This window comes from Crocodylus siamensis, chromosome 7 (genome assembly GCF_052110815.1).
Source record: "Crocodylus siamensis isolate JL-2025a chromosome 7, ASM5211081v1, whole genome shotgun sequence".
NCBI lineage: Eukaryota > Metazoa > Chordata > Crocodylia > Crocodylidae > Crocodylus > Crocodylus siamensis.
Genome location: NC_143401.1, coordinates 94533120 through 94553532, shown reverse-complemented (window position 1 = coordinate 94553532; position 20413 = coordinate 94533120). Strand labels below are relative to the sequence as shown.

At 44.9% G+C, this 20413-nt stretch overlaps 1 protein-coding gene across 2 annotated transcripts in view; it reads left to right on the top strand.

Moving 5' to 3' along the window:
- SORCS3 (sortilin related VPS10 domain containing receptor 3) overlaps positions 1–20413 on the top strand; it is a 432841-nt gene that overhangs the window by 119059 nt on the left and 293369 nt on the right. For both annotated transcript variants that reach the window (XM_090057528.1, XM_090057527.1), the window contains exon 2: positions 7534–7601. In XM_090057528.1, coding sequence (XP_089913654.1) covers positions 7534–7601 — 68 coding nt within the window. The remainder of the gene's footprint in view (positions 1–7533; positions 7602–20413) is intronic.

Here is a 20413-nt window from a genome sequence, read left to right as displayed (position 1 = left end):
CCAGCACTCCCGGGAGGTGCATGGGGAGGTAACCAGGATCCCTGCCTGTCAGTCCATCTCAGCTGGCTCCCAGCCATGCTGGAGTGTGAGCCATCCTGTCCTCTGCAGCCATCCTGTCCATCAGGATCCCGGTTCGAAAGCCTGTTAAACAGCTGCTTATATTTACGTGTGGGTGCAGTTGCTTTCATGTAAGTCAGGGAAGTGCAGGTGGAAATGGTAGACGAGCTTTCTTCGCTTGGCCTGGAGAGGAGAAGGTTGCAGCCATTATAGACGTAGGCGTTTGGCTGGGCGTTGGAATCGCGCGATATCCCAGCACTTCGGCGTGCGAGGGGGAGATCTGTCGTTTTTCACGTGTAATGCTCTCCACACTTTCTCTCGTCTCGGGAGTGCTGTGCGCTGCTTCTGAAGCACTTCTTCCTTTCTGCATTATTAATTGCACTCTGTAAATATGTGGACAGGGCAACTGATGAGCTATGCTAATCTCTGTGCTGATACAGGAGTATCTCCCAGAACAGGGTTGAATCGCATGCAGGAGATCGGTGCTGGTCTGCCCACTGTTTACCTATTGATCACACATCTCTCCTTCTCTCCCTCTCCCTCTTTTTAATCAAGCACATCTCCTTGATCCATGCTACAAACTGCATTTGACTTGACGCTTTTCAGTTGTTCTGAAGTGCTTTATCGAGCCACCGAGGGGTTCAAATGCATTTGCACTCTAGTTTGCTGGAAACGAAGAGCCGTGCATCTTGTGTGGGGTATATGCGAAGCGCTTCGCCGGTTTAGAGTCGGCAAAGGCTAGAGGAGGGTTTCACGAACTAAAGCAATTTCCCTTCATAGTAAAATGTTATGGCTGTAGAAGGTCCTTACACCACTGACTGTGCTCAGGGGTGCCTGAGCTCTTCCAGAATGCAGAGATTTGTAATCGTTCCTCCGTGCAAGAGGAGTCTCCGTGGGCTTTGGGTTTTCCATGTAGAGCAAGAATGGAGGAGACGGCAATATAGGCAGGCCCATTTTCATGTTGCTTTTGATTTCTCCAAGTTCTTTCTTGTGTTTTTCACCCTGGCAAAAATAAATAAATTGCATCAGATGGACCTGGATGCTCAGGAGGATAAGATTCAATGAGACATTAGGTCCCATCCCGTGCAAATACAGGGAATCATGCAATAGGTATTGAGTTAATACAGGCCTGGAAGAATATTTTATTTTGCATGCCACATACCACAAAACACTTCTGATGCCCTGCAGAAAACTTAGGATGTTTAATGCAAAGAGAAGAAAACCTCAGAGACTAAAATTGTGCCACACAAGCTCAAGGGATCCTTTTCTTGCTGGGATGATCTGACCCCAGCTGACTGGGCAGGGGGCTGGACCCGATGGTCTTCCAAGGTCCCTTCCAGCCCTAATGTCTATGAAGGGCACCACTGATGCCTTGGGTCTCTGCAGTAGGTATAAAATATGCCCGGATGATCCTGGGAAACGGGCCAGGCCCTGGTTCTTTGCCAATCTGACTGGGGAGAAACGTCTTCCTAAACCGAAATCTGACAGTTGGTTTAACCTGGGATTAGTTGAAGAAGACCCACCCCTCTGGGCCCAATAGGCACAGTCCTGCACAAGTGCAAGTTTCCTTACTCTCCCTTTGACTAAGGTGCTTCAACTCTGATGGGAAGAAAAAGCCTTTCCTGGGCAGAAGAGAATTTCAGACTCCAGTGCTTGGACCCGTCAGTGGAGATACGTTCTTAGTTTGTAAGCTTTTCAATAGCCTTGCCCTGTTGTTCTCCACCTCTCCAGCGCCAGGCACAGCAGGACACTTGTGCACGAGTGGGACTGCTTAGCAAGACTGCAACAGAAGTTATTCATCCTGAAGAGGCACAGGGCTTGGAGTTGTGGTGGCGCAGCTGCTCGCCAGATCCATGTGGGATTTTCTATCCAAATGACTTCTCAACAGACAACACCGTTCTGCAGAATCACAACGTGTGCGACAATTTTGATTTTTTGCAATCTCTTTCCCAGTTTCCCATTATGAGAACCAGAATTAAATATTTCATTTTAGGTGGCTTCTTTCTAAGGACTTCAGTCTTCAACTGCATATGCCTCTGGGATTGAAGGGCCTCATGGGAATTGCAATGTGACGGTCTTATGTTCCTCTTCTCTGTTCTGGGCTGGGCTCCGAGACGGGACAACCCGCTTTGACTTACTGATGACTGAGCTGCAGGGTGCATTATGGGAAATGTAGTCTGGCCCTTGAGCGTGCTCTGTAGGGGAAAATGGGGTTATCAGTCCTCTGAACTACAACTCCCATGGGAGCGCATTTTGCAGGTTTTCATTGAACTAACTTGAAACACAATTTCTATCTCGGTAGCAGAAACAGAGAAGAGGGAACTCTGTGAATATGAACTTCTACAAATGTTGATGCACTCATCGTGGTGCCCTGTGACCAGTGGGGTCCCTCAAGGCTCTGTCCTGGGACCCATCCTGTTCAACATGTTCATTAATGATGTGGACATCGGAGTCAGGAGTGGACTGGCCAAGTTCGCCGATGACACCAAACTTTGGGGCAAAGCATCCACGCCAGAAGATAGGCGGGTGATTCAGGCTGACCTGGACAAGCTCAGCAAATGGGCGGACGAGAACCTCATGGTGTTTAACACCGAAAAATGCAAGGTTCTCCACCTTGGGAGGAAAAACCTGCAGCTTCCTTATAGGCTCGGCAGTGCTACGTTGGTTAGCACTACAGAAGAAAGAGACTTGGGGGTCATCATTGACCACAAGATGAACATGAGCCTGCAATGCGATGCTGCGGCTACTAAAGCGACCAAAATGCTGGCTTGCATCCATAGATGCTTCTCGAGCAAATCCCGGGACATCATTCTCCCCTTGTACTCGGCCTTGGTGAGGCTGCAGCTGGAGTACTGCATCCAGTTTTGGGCTCCTCAATTCAAAAAGGATGTGGAGAAGCTTGAGAGAGTCCAGAGGAGAGCCACGCGCATGATCAGAGGTCAGGAAAACAGATCTTACGATGACAGGCTGAGAGCCATGGGACTCTTTAGCCTGGAAAAGCGTAGGCTCAGGGGTGATCTGATGGCCACCTATAAGTTTATCAGGGGTGACCACCAGGATCTGGGGGAACGTCTGTTCACCAGAGCGCCCCAAGGGATGACGAGGTCGAACGGTCACAAACTCCTGCGAGACCGTTTCAGGCTGGACATAAGGAAGAATTTCTTTCCTGTCCGAGCCCCCAAGGTCTGGAACAGTCTGCCAGCGGAGGTGGTTCAAGCACCTACATTGAACACCTTCAAGAGTAAATTGGATGCTTATCTTGCTGGGATCCTATGACCCCAGCTGACTTCCTGCCCTTTGGGCAGGGGGCTGGACTCGATGATCTCCCGAGGTCCCTTCCAGCCCTGATGTCTATGAAATCTATGAAATCATTTTAGGTATAGGCCATTTCCATGTCAATAGGCAGCATGTAACTTTTTGTGCCATTAAAATAACTATAGAGATTTCAGTTTTTTTCTTGATTTGGGGTGCGAAGCGGTGAGCCAACATTGGCATTTGGCACGGGACAGCAGGTCCAGTTTTTGCTCAGCTGGACTACTTTGCAAACGCTTTGAAAGTAACAGCTAAATCCTGGGCTGTTTTAAAGGCTGCCTGAAAACAAACTAGGAAATCCCATCTGTGCCTTCCAGCCTTTGATATCTGTCTTAACCAGATGCTTTGGTAATTTCATCTGTTCCTTTAGTATCATAAGGCAATGTCATGGTGAAAGGGACTTTCACAGCTATTTCTTTTCAGAGGTGTGTGTATTATCTCTCTGGTTCTCCGTGGGTTTTCAGCTTCCCAGTCTATTGTAAGTGTTGCATGTATTCAACCTGAAGTAGCTTGTTTCACTGGCAAAAGCTGGTAGGACCTACCTCCCTGTGGCTGTAGTACAGGCCCATCCCTTGGGCAGGGGGCTGGACCCACTGATCTTGCGAGGTCCCTCCCAGCCCTAATGTCTATGAAATCACTGCGGCGTGGGGGTGTGATTTGTATGGGTGACATGTTGCAGGTGACTCTGTTTTATATTACCAGTGCCTCAAGCCATTCTGCTGTTTCCAGGGCTCTATATGATGTCTAACTGCTAAAGGACGCTTACATTTCTGCTTTGCTTTTTTCTCACTTGCAACCTACCTTTCAGTTGCCTGCAAGGATAGGGCCATATTCTGCTCCCCGTTACTGGAAATCTACAATAGCTCTACTAATGGTGATCACTTTAGTGGGGATTTACACCTGGGTGGCAGAGATAGACCTGGCCCGTTCCCACGTAGCTCGGATTAGCTTTGAATTTGCAAGCTTTACTAGTGATGAATTATGTACAGGAGCCAGTGAGAGCCATGTCAGGACCGGAGCCCTGCGTATGCATGCAGCCTCCAGCTGAAATTATGGAGGGATTTAAATAGGCAGAATGTAATTATCCTGCTGGACTTTGGCCAGGACACTGAGGCTTAATTATTCTAATACATTTCGGAGCGGATCCAGCGCCTGCTGAAGTCAAAGAAACTTCTAAAACTGGAGGCTGGAGCGGGGAGGGCATGTCACTGTTAGAAAAATAGCACTATCGAGCATCCGGGGAAGATCAAGCTTTCTAGCAGCACAACCCTCTGCTGCTGTGGGGATCGATTCAGGATCTCAAGGGAGCACCACTTCTTGGATAGCTAGAGGCGCATCCCATCAACGGGCCGACTATGCGGTCTGATTTGAGGCTCTTCCAAGAGCATCATCTGGGATAGCAGTATGCATCTTAAAAGATAAGCCGCTCTCACCAGACACCTGAGACCAAGTTGGGATCCAGCTTCGCTGCATTTATTAGCCAACGTGTGGCAATGAGTTGTGATCCATTAATCAGCCCATTGCCCGGGCACCGTTTCTTACCTTTGGCCTTGGCACAGTTTCATCTCCGGCAGGAGCGGTGCATTTCTTCTTTCTGTGCCGTAAGCAGAGATTGACACAGACCTGCCCAGGCTGGCTCAAGTCTGCTTGGCCACTGCTTCTTTGCATACCCTGCCCAATCTGCAAATCTTTATTTTCCCTGTTCATTTCTCTCCTTGGGGAAATGAAAGGGCAAGAGAAAGAGAAAAACCACCACAGTGGTTAAAGAGGAATACTTGGGACATCTATCCCTGGTCCAGTAACCTGGACCCTGGCCTCAGGAGTTTGTGGACGGCGTCCCTGGGGGTTTAGCCATCTCTCTCCCCTCAGTACGCTGCCAGTAATCCAGGAATGCAGCCTGGATGTTGGGAGACACTTGCATCTTTCCTTCAGCCTTAAGTTCATCAACTTGGGTGGCCTTTAAACAGCTTGAAACTAAATTAAGGGTATAGCCCTGTAAATGCCATTGAGCATCATGCTCTCAATTATGACCATTTTTTTTTTAATAGATTTAAAGCTTTATTTTTTTTTCCACTTAAAAGGGTCCTTTTTAAGGAAAATGAAAACTTTCAAATGATCTTTTTGTGAACTTTCCCCCAGAACTTTATCCAAGTGATCACATTTGTTCCTTTACAGAAAACATTATTATTAATTTAATACATTGTTTCATTTTCAGAAAGCAAGGAGGTTTTGGTACCATCTTTTATTGGACCAACTGCATAGATGGGAGTGATGTTACAGAATCATAGAAAATGAGGGTGTGAAGGTACCTCAGGAGCCAAGGTCATCTAGTACAACCCCCTGCTCAGAGCAGGACCATCCTCAACTAGATCATCCCAGCCAAGGCTTTGTGTAGCTGGGCCTTAAACATCTCCAAGGATGGAGACTCCACCACCTCTCTGGATGACCTGCTCCAGTGCTTCACCACCCTCCTAGGGGGAGAGTTTTTCCTAATATCCAGCCTCAACTTCCCTTGCTGCAGCCTGAGCCCATTGCTCCTTGTCCTGTCGTCTGGCCCCACTGAGAACAGTCCGGGTCCATCCCATTTGCAGCCCCCTGGCAGGGAGTTGAAGGCTGCTATTCAATCCCCTTTGGTCTTCTCTTCTCCAGACTAAATCAGCCCAGGTCCCTCAGCCTCTCATACATCATGTGCCTCAGCCCCAGCTATTTTCGTTGCCCTTGGCTGGACTCTGTCCAATGTTAGACAACTTCTGGGCACAAAATGTTTGTTCAATAGAAGAGATCACTAAAAGAACCCTTTTTTGTTGGCCAGGAAATAAATTGTTTCTTTACAAAAAAATGCCCGAAACTGAAAATAAAATATAATCAGCCTGGTTTTGAACCCTGACAAATGGGGGGAAAAAAGGTTGGCATTTTAATATTATTTAATTTAATATTATTTAATGTTAATATTGTCTACAATTAAGACAAAATAATGGTGTGGAGCTGTTGCTGTGAGCAGGCCCTTTAAGTAGAGGTACCTGAATCGGAGAAATGCCGTGTTCCAGAGTTGGGCCCAGCTCCACGTAGGGAGAGGCGGTTGTGGTGATATTTTGTAGGCATCTGAATCCTACTGAAATTGCACTTTGGATTTGGTCTGAAGTATTTGCAGGGACAATTGAACTTGCAGGGGACCGAGGATGTGGGAGAAAGTAGAGCTAGCTGGTATGTGAATAACATCACTTGCTGGGATCACACCTGCACCAGGCATAGACCAGCATCGTAACTGCAGGAGCAATTAGGGATGGGAACTCCACTACCAGCCTCTACTATACCTTTTGAGTTCCTTTCAGGGTACTTGTTGTGAACACCTGCTCCAGTTTTAGCATGCAAGTCGGTAGATTCATAGCTGCTCAGGTCGGAAGGGCCCTCAACAGACCATCGAGTACGACTCCCTGCCTAGGCAGGAAAGAGCACTGGGGTCAGACAACCCTAGGGTGGGGTCATCAGATCCCAATGGTCCCATTGACCTTGGGGTCTTCTTGATCATGATGAGATGGGACTAAATCAATGCTTGAATTTTGGCAGACTTAAATCCTGACTGAACATTGTGGCAACCTCAGATAGACCTGGAAATGCCATGGGGTTCTGGCTCTCCCACTTTCCAAGGGTTGGAGGGGGGACAAACTCTTGCACCTAGAGAGAGTCTTGTAGGAAACAAGAGAGCTCAGTATAACAATACCCAAATGCAGGATTGGGGCCGTGGTGTGCATCTCCATCAAATAAGAGGGGGGTCCGTGTCAAGCTGCTCTGGGCGTCAAGAGGTGAGAAGTCAGGTGTGGCTTCTGGGTAGGACATTCAGTTAACCAGGTCCATCTGGTTTCAACCCTGCCCTTGAATAACTAACTACGGATGGAGGGAAGTCGGGAAACAATGCTCAATTAATTCCTCTTGGCATGTTTTATTTCAAATGCAAAACATCCTGAGGATTAAAATAAACGTTACTGGTTACATGGATGCATTAAGCTAATGATTTTCCTTTTTACTAACTTGATCCTATAATACCTCAACTTTAATGGATAAATGCTAAGCTCTCCTTTGGGTGATTTCAGATGCAACATACATTGTTACAAAATCTAAAGGAAAATTCTGTTCTCTTTCTTCTTGTTTTTTCTCCCCTCCCAGGTGATTCTCATTCTGACGAAGCTCTATGACTTCAACTTGGGGAGTGTTACCGAAAGCTCACTTTGGAGGTAAGCGGATTATAGCAATCTTAGCAAATGGTCTGGAGTGGTTTGCTGTGTTTCATGTAAAATAGGATGCCAAGTGGCTGAGAGAAGGAGAACTTCAGTGAGTCTCCTGGGGGTGAAAGAAGTTGAAGCTGACAAATATGCTGCTTTGGATTGAGGATATTTGGTAAAGCATGCACTTCTGAATGCTCCGTTTGCAAGGACGATGGAGTCCTGGTTGGGGTTTTTCCCTGGGATATAAGAAATCTGGGTTCTTTTCTGGTCTCTGCCCCATACTCACTGATGAGTCATTTATCTTCCCTGAGATGCTAGTGCTTACCTGTGAAATGGATTATAAAAGCCTCTGTTTTAATTGGAAACTCTTGGTGCAACACCGAGCCCAGATCTGGCCTGATCTTAGCTGGATACGCTTGATATGGCTACTAAGCAATTAGCAATGGTGTCCAGAAGCATTTACATACAGGAATCTTACCGTGTCAGCCAAGTTGACCAATGGTAGCAGGGAGGTATCTGGGGATGACATAGCAAACCAGCCAGTATAAATGTGGTGACTGGTATTAATTAAGTACGAGATCCCACCTACTTACAGCTAATATATCCCATAACATCCAGTCCTGCTCTGAGGGCTCACATAATGGTCAGATTCTTGGTCCTCCTGGTTTCTGTTGTCTTCATTAGGCCTACGAATTGGCTTCTTCTGTTTAGAGAACTTTTGCTAGCTAAGCATGGTGCGGACAACTCTCATATCTACTTAAATCCCATTGCATCCTTCCCCCCAAAATCAGCCGTCTAAAATGGACATGTTTGTTTTAAGCAGGGAAGTTGATTCCCCCCCACCCCTTTCTTTCCTGGAATAGAAGCATGGAGACACTGCTGCAAGATGGCTGCCGTACTGCTCCTCAGGGAGGGGAGGGGCAGAGTTCACCCTTCAGGGTCAGAAAGTGTTAACCCTTTCACACTCATGTCTGCTGCAGTTGGGGTCCCTTGTAGTAGGCATTCAGTTGTGGCTGGAAAAATCTTTTTTTCTGCTTTCCCAAAACAGGGGATGTGTCTTATTTGGGGACGTGTGATATATATGAGAAAATACGGTACATAACCATCCCAACCGTCTTCCATCTCCTCACCCTTTTAAGCCTATGTGTAAGACAAGAAGTTACTGTGACCTTTTTACAAATGGCTGGAGCTAAGCAGAGAACCGAGATGAGAATTTGGGGTTTCTAGGGTTCCAGCCCTGTGTTCAGATCGTTTCTACCATGCGTCTATTCTACTGACTTGAATGATCACAAGTCGGCGTACGGGGAATCTAGGACTTTTGGTGGATCTGTGTTGCTTTCCGACCCTGCCAAACCTGCACGTTGAATTCTCAGCAGACTCAAACTGCAGAGACGGCTTCCCTTCTGCTACTCGTGTCTAGGTCAGTATGCAAGACGGTGGATTGTGACTCCTGGAACTGCACCATATGGTACTTAAAAGCGCGTGCATGTAGAAAATGCACACAGATGCACAGTCTGTTAAGGTGGGGGCCTGGATCCTTTGCTGATGTTGTGAATGCAATTATACCAATTTGGTGTTTATGCCCCCCGGGGATCATGCCTCTTAAATCCCACCTGTCCTGAAGAAAGGAATCATCTTTAACAAAGCCAAGAGTTCCTCATTGGTATACACCCAGCGGGACAAGAACATTTTAAAGGGCCGCGGCTCTACATTGATGTGTCATTTGCTTTACCTTTTGTCTTGGGTTTATTGTTCAACCTGCAGAGCGGATAATTGTTGTAGCTGTCAATTAGCCCGTGATAGCGTCGTAGTTCTGGATTTGACGCCCCCTTGCAGACACTCTTCGCTTTCTACCCAGCTCTTTTGACATCTTTATTCTTCTAGTGTTCTCAGTTAATTTAAAAGCCGCTTTTGGAGCAGTGTTTCTGGAGCTTTACTGAACGGGGAAATAACCACGCAGCAGAGTCTGTTCATACACTAGGGGTTAATTGTTCATAACAGCCCTTGAAAGTTCTCAATTTGCATGGTAACTCCGAAGCCTAATTGCACCACACCATGGTAATCTGCAAAGGTATAAATAACCATACAACTAATAAGCAGGAACAGGGCCATTTGCACTTACCTTGTATTTTCCAAGGTATTTAAGCCTTGAAAACTTTTGCCTTGTACCTAACAAGAACAAATGACACGGTGATTATACTTTAAACATAATTACCATGCAGTCTGCTCTGCATAAATAATGGAACAAGCTGGCAAATCCAGCCCTAATGCTGAGAAATCACAGAAGCATTTGAGTCCTGTGAAGAGGTGATAGTGGTATTCTTCATGGAATTTTTTAGAGAGGGGAAGATAGGGGATTACCTACCAATTTAGGCTGAATTGTTCCCACATGGGTATTAGCTCTTGTAAAGGATACATGCTAAAAGCATAGCCAGCTTTGTGAAATCCCTACCATTTTAGTCCTCTCTTTTCACAGCAGAGAGGGGGAGTCTGGTTCCTTGCTGGGTGTGCAACATTGCAAAAAGGTGCAGGTTCTGATTGAATGAATGAAAATATTTCTTTAATAATGGACAGTGAAGTTGGTAGGAGAGGGGGAGAATAACTAACCTTGGTGAAGTCTAATTTGTCTCAGGACATTATATCATACTTCGCTGTCACAACAATGTCATCGTTTCATGTCCAAGGATTGCCAGATTTTTCTGTGCTCTGAATAGTATTGCTTACCTAAGCAATAGGAGGAGTTTGTTGTATCTGCTCAGAAAATGTGGCTGTTTCCAGGCGAGAAGAATGGCTTTTGCGGAAGATGGCAATAAATTGTGCACTGAAGCTTCTCAGGATGCTGGGACAGGACACTGCGTGCATCAGAAACTCTCGCCGAATTCCCTCTTGGTCCTTGGGTATAACATGAGAGCTGCTGCTTTTAATGGAAAGCTGAATTGCAATGTAAGAGAGATTCTCATCCCTACATCTAAATACCAAGACAAGTAGATCAATAAGGAAGCAGCCTGAGTGTAATTAAAAATAGAAAAAAGAATTACTCACATTGGAAACTGCCTCGTCTATCAGCCTGATGTAAGTTGAGGCAGACGAAATGCTACTCAGCTGTCGAAGGCAGAACATGGACATCGCCCTAACAGATCTGTCTTGGGGTTCGTGCATGAAACCGGCTGAAAACGTCTACCACCATTTACTTTAGAGGAAGGTGCAAGAAAAACCCACCATCGCCAAACTCCCCAGTCAGCGGAAGTGGAAACTTTCATCACCGAGGTAAATATTTAGTAGAGTGGCTAAATTTTTTCCATCGTAATTATTTTATCAATGGCCGATTGCTTTTTTATGATGCACCACCATTTTTTGGTAAGCGTTGGTCTGTTTTCCCTGGGGATGTTCAGTTTTCATTAAGAAAAACAAGGGAAAAGGAACATTTACTCCTCAAACCTGAAAGATTTGGATTCTGAAATGCTCTGGCCTTCACACTCCCATTCTCCCGTGCACATTGACAGGATTCATATCCACGATGGCCATGCGCCAGCTGGGGTGCTTGTGGAAAAGGGAAGATCTAGTGCTTCATGTGAAATGGGGGATCCATTCGGTCCTTTCCAGAAGACAATGTAGCAGCATTTCAGAATTAAAATACTTTCGTGTTCTGTCTTTCAATGACACCTGATACTTTTGGTGTTGAAGGGAGGAACAATCCAATCAATGCCTGGTTAATATCTTGACAGGTGACAGTCTGTATCACTTCTAGTTTCTTCCCCCCACCCTATCTAAAGCAAATAGGGCAGCTGTAATCATCTCAAGATACGGGTCAATTTTTTTAATTTGAGTTTTAGTCTCTGATCTTTTTTTGTGGCAGCTCCAGCTTAATTTTGCATGATAAAAAATAAATGTGGACTATAAAGAAATCTGCTCATCAGTTAAGCCACCTTATGTTGGTTGCTTCAGTTTCAGCTCATGGGCTTCTTCTGCTCTTGTGTTGAGTAAGAGGGGCATCTGATGAAACTGCTTTGGACTGTGTTTTTATGGTGTATGCAGCTGCGGTGTCCATCTCTCCAATAAATGTCCCCAGTCTTTCCTTTAATATAGAAGGTCCTCTGCTTCTGACTATTTTTCACTGCTAGTTTCATTGCTTTTTTCTGGTTCTGTCCTATTTTTTATCTGTATCGTTTTTGATTAGGGTGACTAACAGTGAATGTGGCATTCCAGATGAAGTTGTACAACTGCCACTGTTATCATTTCCATGTTTGCTCTTTCATTCTTTATGTAGCCTGCCATTTTTATTTACTTTTGTCTACAACTGTGGATTCAGCAGTTATTTCTATTGAGCTAGCTAGGATGATAGCCAGGTCTCATTTCAGAGCTGTCACTTGGTTTGGAAGCTAGGAATTATTATAATTATTTGTATTGTGCTAGGCAAAACGACAGTCCTCACCTCAGGGGAACTTTCAATCCCAATGTAAGGCAGGAGACAACAGGGCGGCGCATCCAAGAGACAGGAGAGCACAACCTAATGGGGAGATATTTATGATCCGCGTGATAAGCAGCAACTGCAACAAACCAAGTAATTAAGCAATAGGGAGTAGTTCAAATTAGTCCTTTCCAAGTACAGGATCTTGCATGTCAACAGTGAATTTCAGCTGTCATCATAGTGCCTCGTACTTAGCTTTCTTGAGTCCCCATGGAGTTCCTCGTATCCTTCCTTTGGAGTTTTTTAATATTTTGCATCCAGTTACCTGTTTTGACCCAACTGGTGAACCCACATTTGGGGTTTGCAGCATGTCTGTCATTCGATGGTGAAAACATTGATACGGTTCAAGTCTTTTCTCCGACAGAATCGTGCTTATTTGTGACAAATGAGCCCACCATCCTGCTTCCCCTGATCAGAGCTGATATTCCCAAATCTGCTACCTCTGCAAATTCTGTGCCCCAGGAACTCTGTTTTTCTGCTTGCTCTCAGGGTTACATTCCCTTTGCTTCTCTAAGCTTTCTGATTCTTGACAAAGACATGCAAGAAAAGCCACCTACATATGCTTACACTCGCAATTGGGAACCCCCCAGCCTACAAGGTTTAGCTGTAATCTGCCTTTTGCCTTGTGCAATTCCTCCACTGGTTGTTGTTGGGATGAGCTTAATAGCTGCTTCCAAATCTTGGGCTCGTGAATCCCGTCCTCCACCATGCCCTGAAGCTGTGAGCACCTTTCAGCATAGCACTACATTTTGGGTTATTTTCATTCTGCATGCTCTCATGGCTTTCACTCTTTTCCAGGTCACTAATAAATACAGTATCAACATGCCAGATTTCATAAAAATCATAGAGAATTGGGTCTAGAAGTGTCCTCCAGAGGTCATCAAGTCCAACCCCCTGCCTGAGTCAGGATCAGCCATATCCAAACCACCCTGTACAACCCATAATCTAAACTCTTTGTAAAACTGGCTTCAATCCTGACACGATACAAGATGTAATGCCTTAACCTGCCACGGGTAAAGCAGGGGAACCACGACAGCCATTGTCCTGCTTCTGTGAACCTTGTTAATAGACATTCAAGAGATCCCAGGTAGAGGGCCGCGCCGCCCACTATAGAGGGAGGCAAAACCCCCCTTCAGTAGGACTGCTTGCAGGATGTCATGAGGCAAATTGGCTCTTTAAGGAAACCTAGCTCATGCACGTCAGGTTTAGCCTTCTTGCTGGCAGGTTGTGAGGGTTCAGGAGATAGGCAACTCATTCCCATGATGAGAAAAGCTGTATGCCTGCCCTTAAAATACCAACTCTCCCTTTGGCCGTAAAGCACGATAACTGCTTGATGATGGGGGAATTGTACGTATCCATTGAAGAGATACAAAATCTCAAACCCACCTCTCTTGGGTTACAAAGTACAGACCGTAATCCGTGTTTACACATCTTTAAATGGAATATTGCAGTTTTGCTTCAGTCTGCTGAATTGAAACGAAGCCTACTGACAGCCATCACGGCCAGATTACATCCCCTGGCACTGTTACAGTGTTATGTATAATTTTTTTTATTACCAAACTAATAATGTGCATTATGCTGCTGCTGCTGCTTCCAAATGTTTGTTCGTTTCTGGAGGATCGTATTCACGCATAAAATTAATGCAGTTTTCAAACCAATAGCACTGCCCCTCACTGCATCTCATCTGGAATTGGTGACAATGGTGCAAAGAGTGGGGTCTGTTCTCTCTCTGATCAGCCAGCCGTGAACGGTGGGCACGAACCATCCGATTGTGATACTGCATTGCTGATTTCTTCTGGATTTGAACCCAGGCTGTTCAAACATTGGTGCCTTTGCTCTTATTAATTATTTGCACTGTCATATTACTTATTAGCCTTCAACAGAAGACCAGGACTACACGCACAGAACAAAAGGTGGTCTGTGCTATAAGGAGATGAGTAGCTGTGTAACCGTGAGTTACACAGCTGTAAGGAGGGTAGAAGCTTTACTGCTGCTACCTGTCAGGTGGGAATCTGTCTCTGGGTGTAATGGCTCAAGGCCTGTGGTTTTGGAGCATGAGTTGTGTTCCTTATGTTGCTTAGTTAGGGGTGCAATGTAGGGGAGGCTCTTGGCATCTGTGTTGGTTTGGCCATGGATTTCCTACAGCAGGCATTAGGGCATTGCGACAAGAAACTGGAATACAAGGGTAAGTTATTCACCTGCCTGGATCCTTAATACAGTGCGTCTGGTCTAGGAGAAGACTTGTGCTTAGCATGCAGGGGTGGCGTTAATGGGAAACCAGATACACGGTGCTCAGACTCTAGAGCTAGGGGCATTACAAATACGTTCAAGGGTAAAGGCCCTTCTTGTCTTACAGAGTCCCCGCAATTGCTCTGCACCAAACTGTCAAAAGGGTGTAAGGATTGTATACGTGTCAAATAATTGGATGCTCAACTTCCGTTCTCTCTCTTCTCTCATCCCGCTGATTATCAGCAAATTAACTGTGTGGAGCAAGAGCTTTCTGTCAGCTATTGTCTGAAATGTAGTGCTCAGTCTTATCTCACGTCAAAGAAAAGACCTGTTCGCTCAGACTGCCCATCTCCGTATCGGGGCAGCATTGTTCTCTCTACAAGGCACTTTCTCCAGCTCTCATTGATCTAGTTTTAAGAAGTCCAGGAGGTGAAACTTTCACTAATTTTAACAGTCTGTGCCACAGGCTATAACCCATTGCATGCTTTTAGTATTTAGCTTGACTCTCCCCTTTATTATGTTCCTACAAACAGTACACCATGCTGGCGTGCACTACACTAAATCTTCCCCCTCTTTCTATGTCCTTTATATCCTTCAAAGAGTCACAAAATGTGATTCTCCATCTTGGCTCATTCTCCATTCTTTCTAAGGCCATGCCGCAGAAATGTCCTACCGTGTTTATGGCCGTAGTTTATTAGGCTTCCATTTATAAATAATTGATTGCTGGTCAATAAGTGATGAATAGATATTTAATAAGCTGCAAACCCATAATTATAAAGTCCAGGGCATCAACACATTATTTATAACTGTGACTTATAATAATCTACAAAGCTTCCTAATAATTTATTTTTAAACTTACCCGGAACACATACTAGTAATTTCTATAACGTACTTGTAATATTTAGTAAAATATATCTACTCTATAAACGATTTATAAACAGATCCTTAATGTAAGTTGTGACTAAATGTAATAGAAAAAAGATTGTTTCTATAGATTTTTTTTTTTTTTTTTTGGTACTGTCCTGCTGAATGCAGTAGGGATTTCTAGCCCTACCCTACAATTTTAAATACCCTGGTGAGTAGCTCATGCTGCCAGGAGGCCGGGGACATGGATTTTGTTCCTAGCTTTGTTCCTTGTGTCGTCTTCTGTGTGACCTTGAAGAAGGTGCATCTGTTCCCTCTACTTTTGGTCTTTTTACCATTTGTTTTGTCCACTGAACTTTGGGCCGGGCGGGTCTGATTTCCTCTGCACAGCACCCAGCACTAACACTCTTTAGCTAGTGCTAGTGCTATTATTATATCGCTCTGTTTTTGTAAGTGTGTAGTAAAATTGCACCATCATTATTTTATTTTAATATAAGGATCATGATAGTAGTAGCAATAATAATAATATACACTTATAGTAATAGAGCTAGCAACGAGCTGAGGATCCCACAGCATTGGGCATGGGGTAGAAAAGGAGTCAGATATGCCCTGCCCCTCTCCCCCGAAAACACAAAAATCTTATTTTTATGTCGTCTTCTGTAGGGTTTAGCATGACCCTGTGACATCCTATTGGGTCCACCCGTGTTAGACTCTACAGGACTGTTCTCCGTGGGGAATAATCAGACTCAACATCCATCTTAATCAGATGGTAAGACTCAGAGTCTTACCGTCCGAGTCTCAAGAGTCTGGAATAGACTTTCCCCCAACCCAGAAGTGGTGCAAGCACCGACTCTGGCTACCTGTAAGAGATGCTTGGATGCTTTATCTTTCTGGGGTGCTCTGACCCCAACTGAATTCCTGCCCCTTGGGCGGGGGGCTGGACCTGATGATCTTGCGAGGTCCCTTCCAGCCTTAACATCTATGAAATTCATCTCGTTGGAAGCCCTTGCTTGCAACAAGCAACAAGACTAATGGCACGTCCTGGATGGAAGGACGTAGCAGCATGGTGCAAACGTAGTGGCTGTTTTGTCACCTCCAGGAAGGTGACCCAGTGGACATGTTGGGTCCTTTCCTCAGCACACCACTTGCAGATGTGCAGACCCAAGCTCCATTTCCTTTATTAAGATGCCTCCCCCATCCTGTTCCATGAAATTCATTCATCTTTCACCAGTCAAGCTTGCTGGCTGGGCCATTTGTTTTGTTGCCTAATTGCGCTATCAATGACCTTTCTGTGGGACAGCGATTTTATAAAACATGGACCTTTTGGATGTATTAATTTTTTGTTTGCCAAGAAAGCCCTGAGACTAATTGCAAAGACTTCCCAGAAGATATTAGTTTACAAATTTTAATGACACTTATGATTTATTAATGCGCTTCCCCCTGCATCTGCTCCTCTCTATTCCTTGGTGGAATTCCTGCTGAATCCGAGCGAATTAATAAAAACAAAACTGCAGATCGTAATGGCATTTTAGCTAGGCTGTTAATTAAAAGCTTTCCACCCCTGTTCACTTCTTTTTTTTTTTTCATATTCTCTAGACTTTGAAGACTTGGGTCTTGGCTAAAAGCAAGTTCTGCCTCAGGATACCAGTATGGAAAATGAATGCCAAATATGTTGATTTAAATTTATTTATTTAAATATAAGTGTAGCTGGCTGGTCCAGGTGTGCTACACATCTCCCTCCGTGCCAGATCCACAGCACTAGAGCCTGGCCCTTCCCATCAGTCTGTTGAAATGCAAGCATTCACCTCTAGTAGCCCCTAATGTATTTTTGTTTCGTCCAAGACATTAATTGTTCCACGTGGATTTGCTCGAGTGTTTTTTGGCATGAAATGGGTGCGCAAGTGGCCAGTTGTACAGTACTTATCATGACTGCACGTTGGATAGGATTATTTGGCTGTTCCTCTTAGTAGAGTTGATTGGGAATTTTTCTGACAAAGCATTTTGTGGTTGGGGAATGCTAATTGGTCAAAAACCAAAATTTCTATGGAAATTTTCCCAGCCCCAGGATAATTTCTGGTCACAATGAGGAGAGAGAGGGAGAGACTGGGGATGTTTCTAGAGAGAACAATGCTCATTTGGATAACTGAAGACCCAAATTGAATTGCCTACTTGACACGAGGCAAAGGAGGTACACGCATCTGTCTCTCCCACATCTCAGGTGAGTGCCCAGGCCCTGGACTAATGGCTATTCTGGGAGCATGCTCCCTCTTTTTTGGTGGAAAAAAATGGTAAAAGGTTTTGCTTTTGTTTCCCATTGGACAGCAAGAAAAATAGAAACCTTTAATTATTTTCTAAAACTTAGTTCTTGTTTTTCAGCGAGCCCTGTCAGACACATAACATGCTTGCATCATGGCCTGACACCAAATCTCAAATTCTCCTAGTCCATGTGACCAGAGTAGGGGACAATGGGGACATCTACATGTATGCTTTACTGAGTTGACTAATTAGCTCCACAGTAAAGTATCACTGTCTACACGTGCGCCCGTATTAGGGCTCCATAAATTAATTAATTCTGCTGCAGGATAGGACTGACTGGGACAAGTACTATCTTATGGTGGAGTCATTTAGGCAGCTGCAGTGCATGTATTGACGGTGCCTGGGACTATCTGGGGCATGAGGGTGCTGGAGTGCAGGGGCTGCCTGCTGCAGCACCCTTGTGCCCCAGTCCCCCTGCTAGCCTGGGGTTGACCCACCCTGGCTTAACATGCTGCAGTCCTGGATTCATGTGTAAACGCTGGGCCTGGGAGAAAGAAACTTCAGTGTGAACTGCTCCGGAGTTTTTCTTCTCCATCTTGCACTTAGAGATGCACCCACTCAGGAGGGAAGTAAGTGCCAACTCAAGTCTTGTCTGAGAATTTCAAAATCATTTTTAAAGGTGAGCAAAGATGGAATCTCAGCCTCTGCACATCCCTTTAGCCCTGTAGGAAGATGGTCCTTTTCACAGGATCTCATTTCTGGACAATGGAGCAATAGTTAGCCTGTAGCAAAGATGAAATTTTAATGACCCAGAGCAGCACCAGTGTCCCAGTTCTGCGGATGGGGAAGCTGAACCCAGAACTTCCAAAGCCTACTATGCTATGCTATATTTATATATTGATATAGCTATATGTGTGTATGTGTATATGATATCTGTACACAGTATATCTGTGTGTGTACTCGTGTGTGTGTGTATATGTATAGCAATATAATAGCAATATGCTATAAATATATTTATTTATTAATGCACACACCTACAGATACACATATGTATACATATATATACATACATACATACACATGTATGATACAGGGGCACCACTGACTTCTGGGTGTTGAGTGGTTAGGTTATATTACATGAGCACCCATGTTTTGATTCTGCTAACTAAGACAGAAGACTATTTAATATAGCATTTATGTATATGCACACACACACTGCTATATTAATTAGTCTTCTGTCTTAGTTAACGGAACCTAAATACAAATGCCCATGTGTTATGCCTCAACCTTTCAGCACCCAGGGAGGCGAGTGGCAGCCTCTTATCTACATCCATAAAAATGTTTGCTTCTGAATGAGCTCCCTTGAACTTGGTCCTCTGTTTGACAGCCTGGCTGATCTGCTGCCTCTGGCAAGGCACAAGGCTTGGCAAAAGTCAGTACGTTTTAAAGCGTTATAGCCCCTCTGAAATCCCCTTGCCAGCAATCTCAGGTACAGCGTGTCTGTAGTGCTTTGCTGGCCTGCTTCTAAAGAAAAGCAGCACGATAGCATTCAGGTGGGAGTTTGTAGCCAGAAACCTGCTGTTGCAGATCCTATGGGTGTTGCTGCTGTTGCTGCATCAGCAGAGCTGCATCTGTTAACAGGAATTGGCTATTCCATCTCTCTTTTTTTTTATATATCATTTGGAGTGGTAATTCCATTGCTGTCATTAGAGAGCTCTCCTTTGTGGAGCTGCCTCATCTCACATTATAATTAGACCTGGATCAAGTCGGCAAAACTTTCTGCCGAGAATCGCATTTTAGGATGGGTTTGTTTTGGCCACGCTGATGTCCTTTTCTGCTCGCTCTTCGCCATGCAGTGGAATTTCACTGGCATTAATACGGATGGAGGCCGTGTTTCAAAGGTAGACACGCCAGTATTCATGGACACCATATTAGATTCATACGTACAAGCATACAGGAAGGAAGTTCTTTATGCCAGAAATAATATGATGTCTGAAAAATCCCAAAGAGCTCTAGATTGATCAGTCAATCTTTACTCATTAATATTAATTGTATTTATTGCAGTAGTGTCGAAGGGGCAAGTCAAAATGATACACAAGCACAGAGTAGTGGACAATGAGTTATAGGCACTTAGCACTGAAATGCAGGTATGACTGCAAAACAGCCTGGGAAGAGAAAATAAAGATGAATCCCGTGGGGTAGAATATTGTCTGTAATAGAAATGGCGGGAGGAATTTAGCTAGGCAGAATAAATATGTTGGAAGAAAGTATTTCTTCATGGACAGATACAGTGGTTGTATCTCTATGGGTCACAACCTGTGTACATAGAAATTTTACAGTTGCCTGAAAACAGGGTCTCTACATTTAGTGAAAATAAAACAACAAGCTGCCTTTGGAGCGTGGTTAGCAGCTCCTTATTCTTACTGGACCCAGCTACGAGAAGGTGATGTGATGTCTCCGGATGAGATCAGCTTGGGAGTGAGAACAGGTGATTGAAGTCGACCCAAGTAAATTGCAAGGATTTTTGGCATCCAGAAGAAAGTACCTTGAAGGAACATCAGTTGTAGGACAGTCGTCTTTGGGGGATGTTTGTACTCAAGACCAGTGGATGTATCCTGCAGCTCAGGACTCCTCTTAATTTCCCCGCAGATCTTAAACGCCCAGGCATGGGCATTCATGGGCAATGCTTTCTGCCTTTTCTGGTTTGAGAGAAGACTTCACTCTAGCATCCGAAAGGATGATCTGCTTTAGGTACTGCATGTCTTCAGCAACACTGCCCTCTGCACTGGTCTAGGGACTTACCTTTAAGCCTCTCCATGGCAATGCAAGAGTGCAGGAGCCAGTGCGGCCTCAGAGGCCAGTCTGACTCTCTGAGTGAAGTCTCCCAGGCTCCCAGGACCATTATAGACTTGAAAATCTTGCACTTCGGGCTCATGGCATACTTTTTCAATCTCCTTTCTTCAGCATAGACACATAGCATATATGTAAAAGACAACCCCCCGCC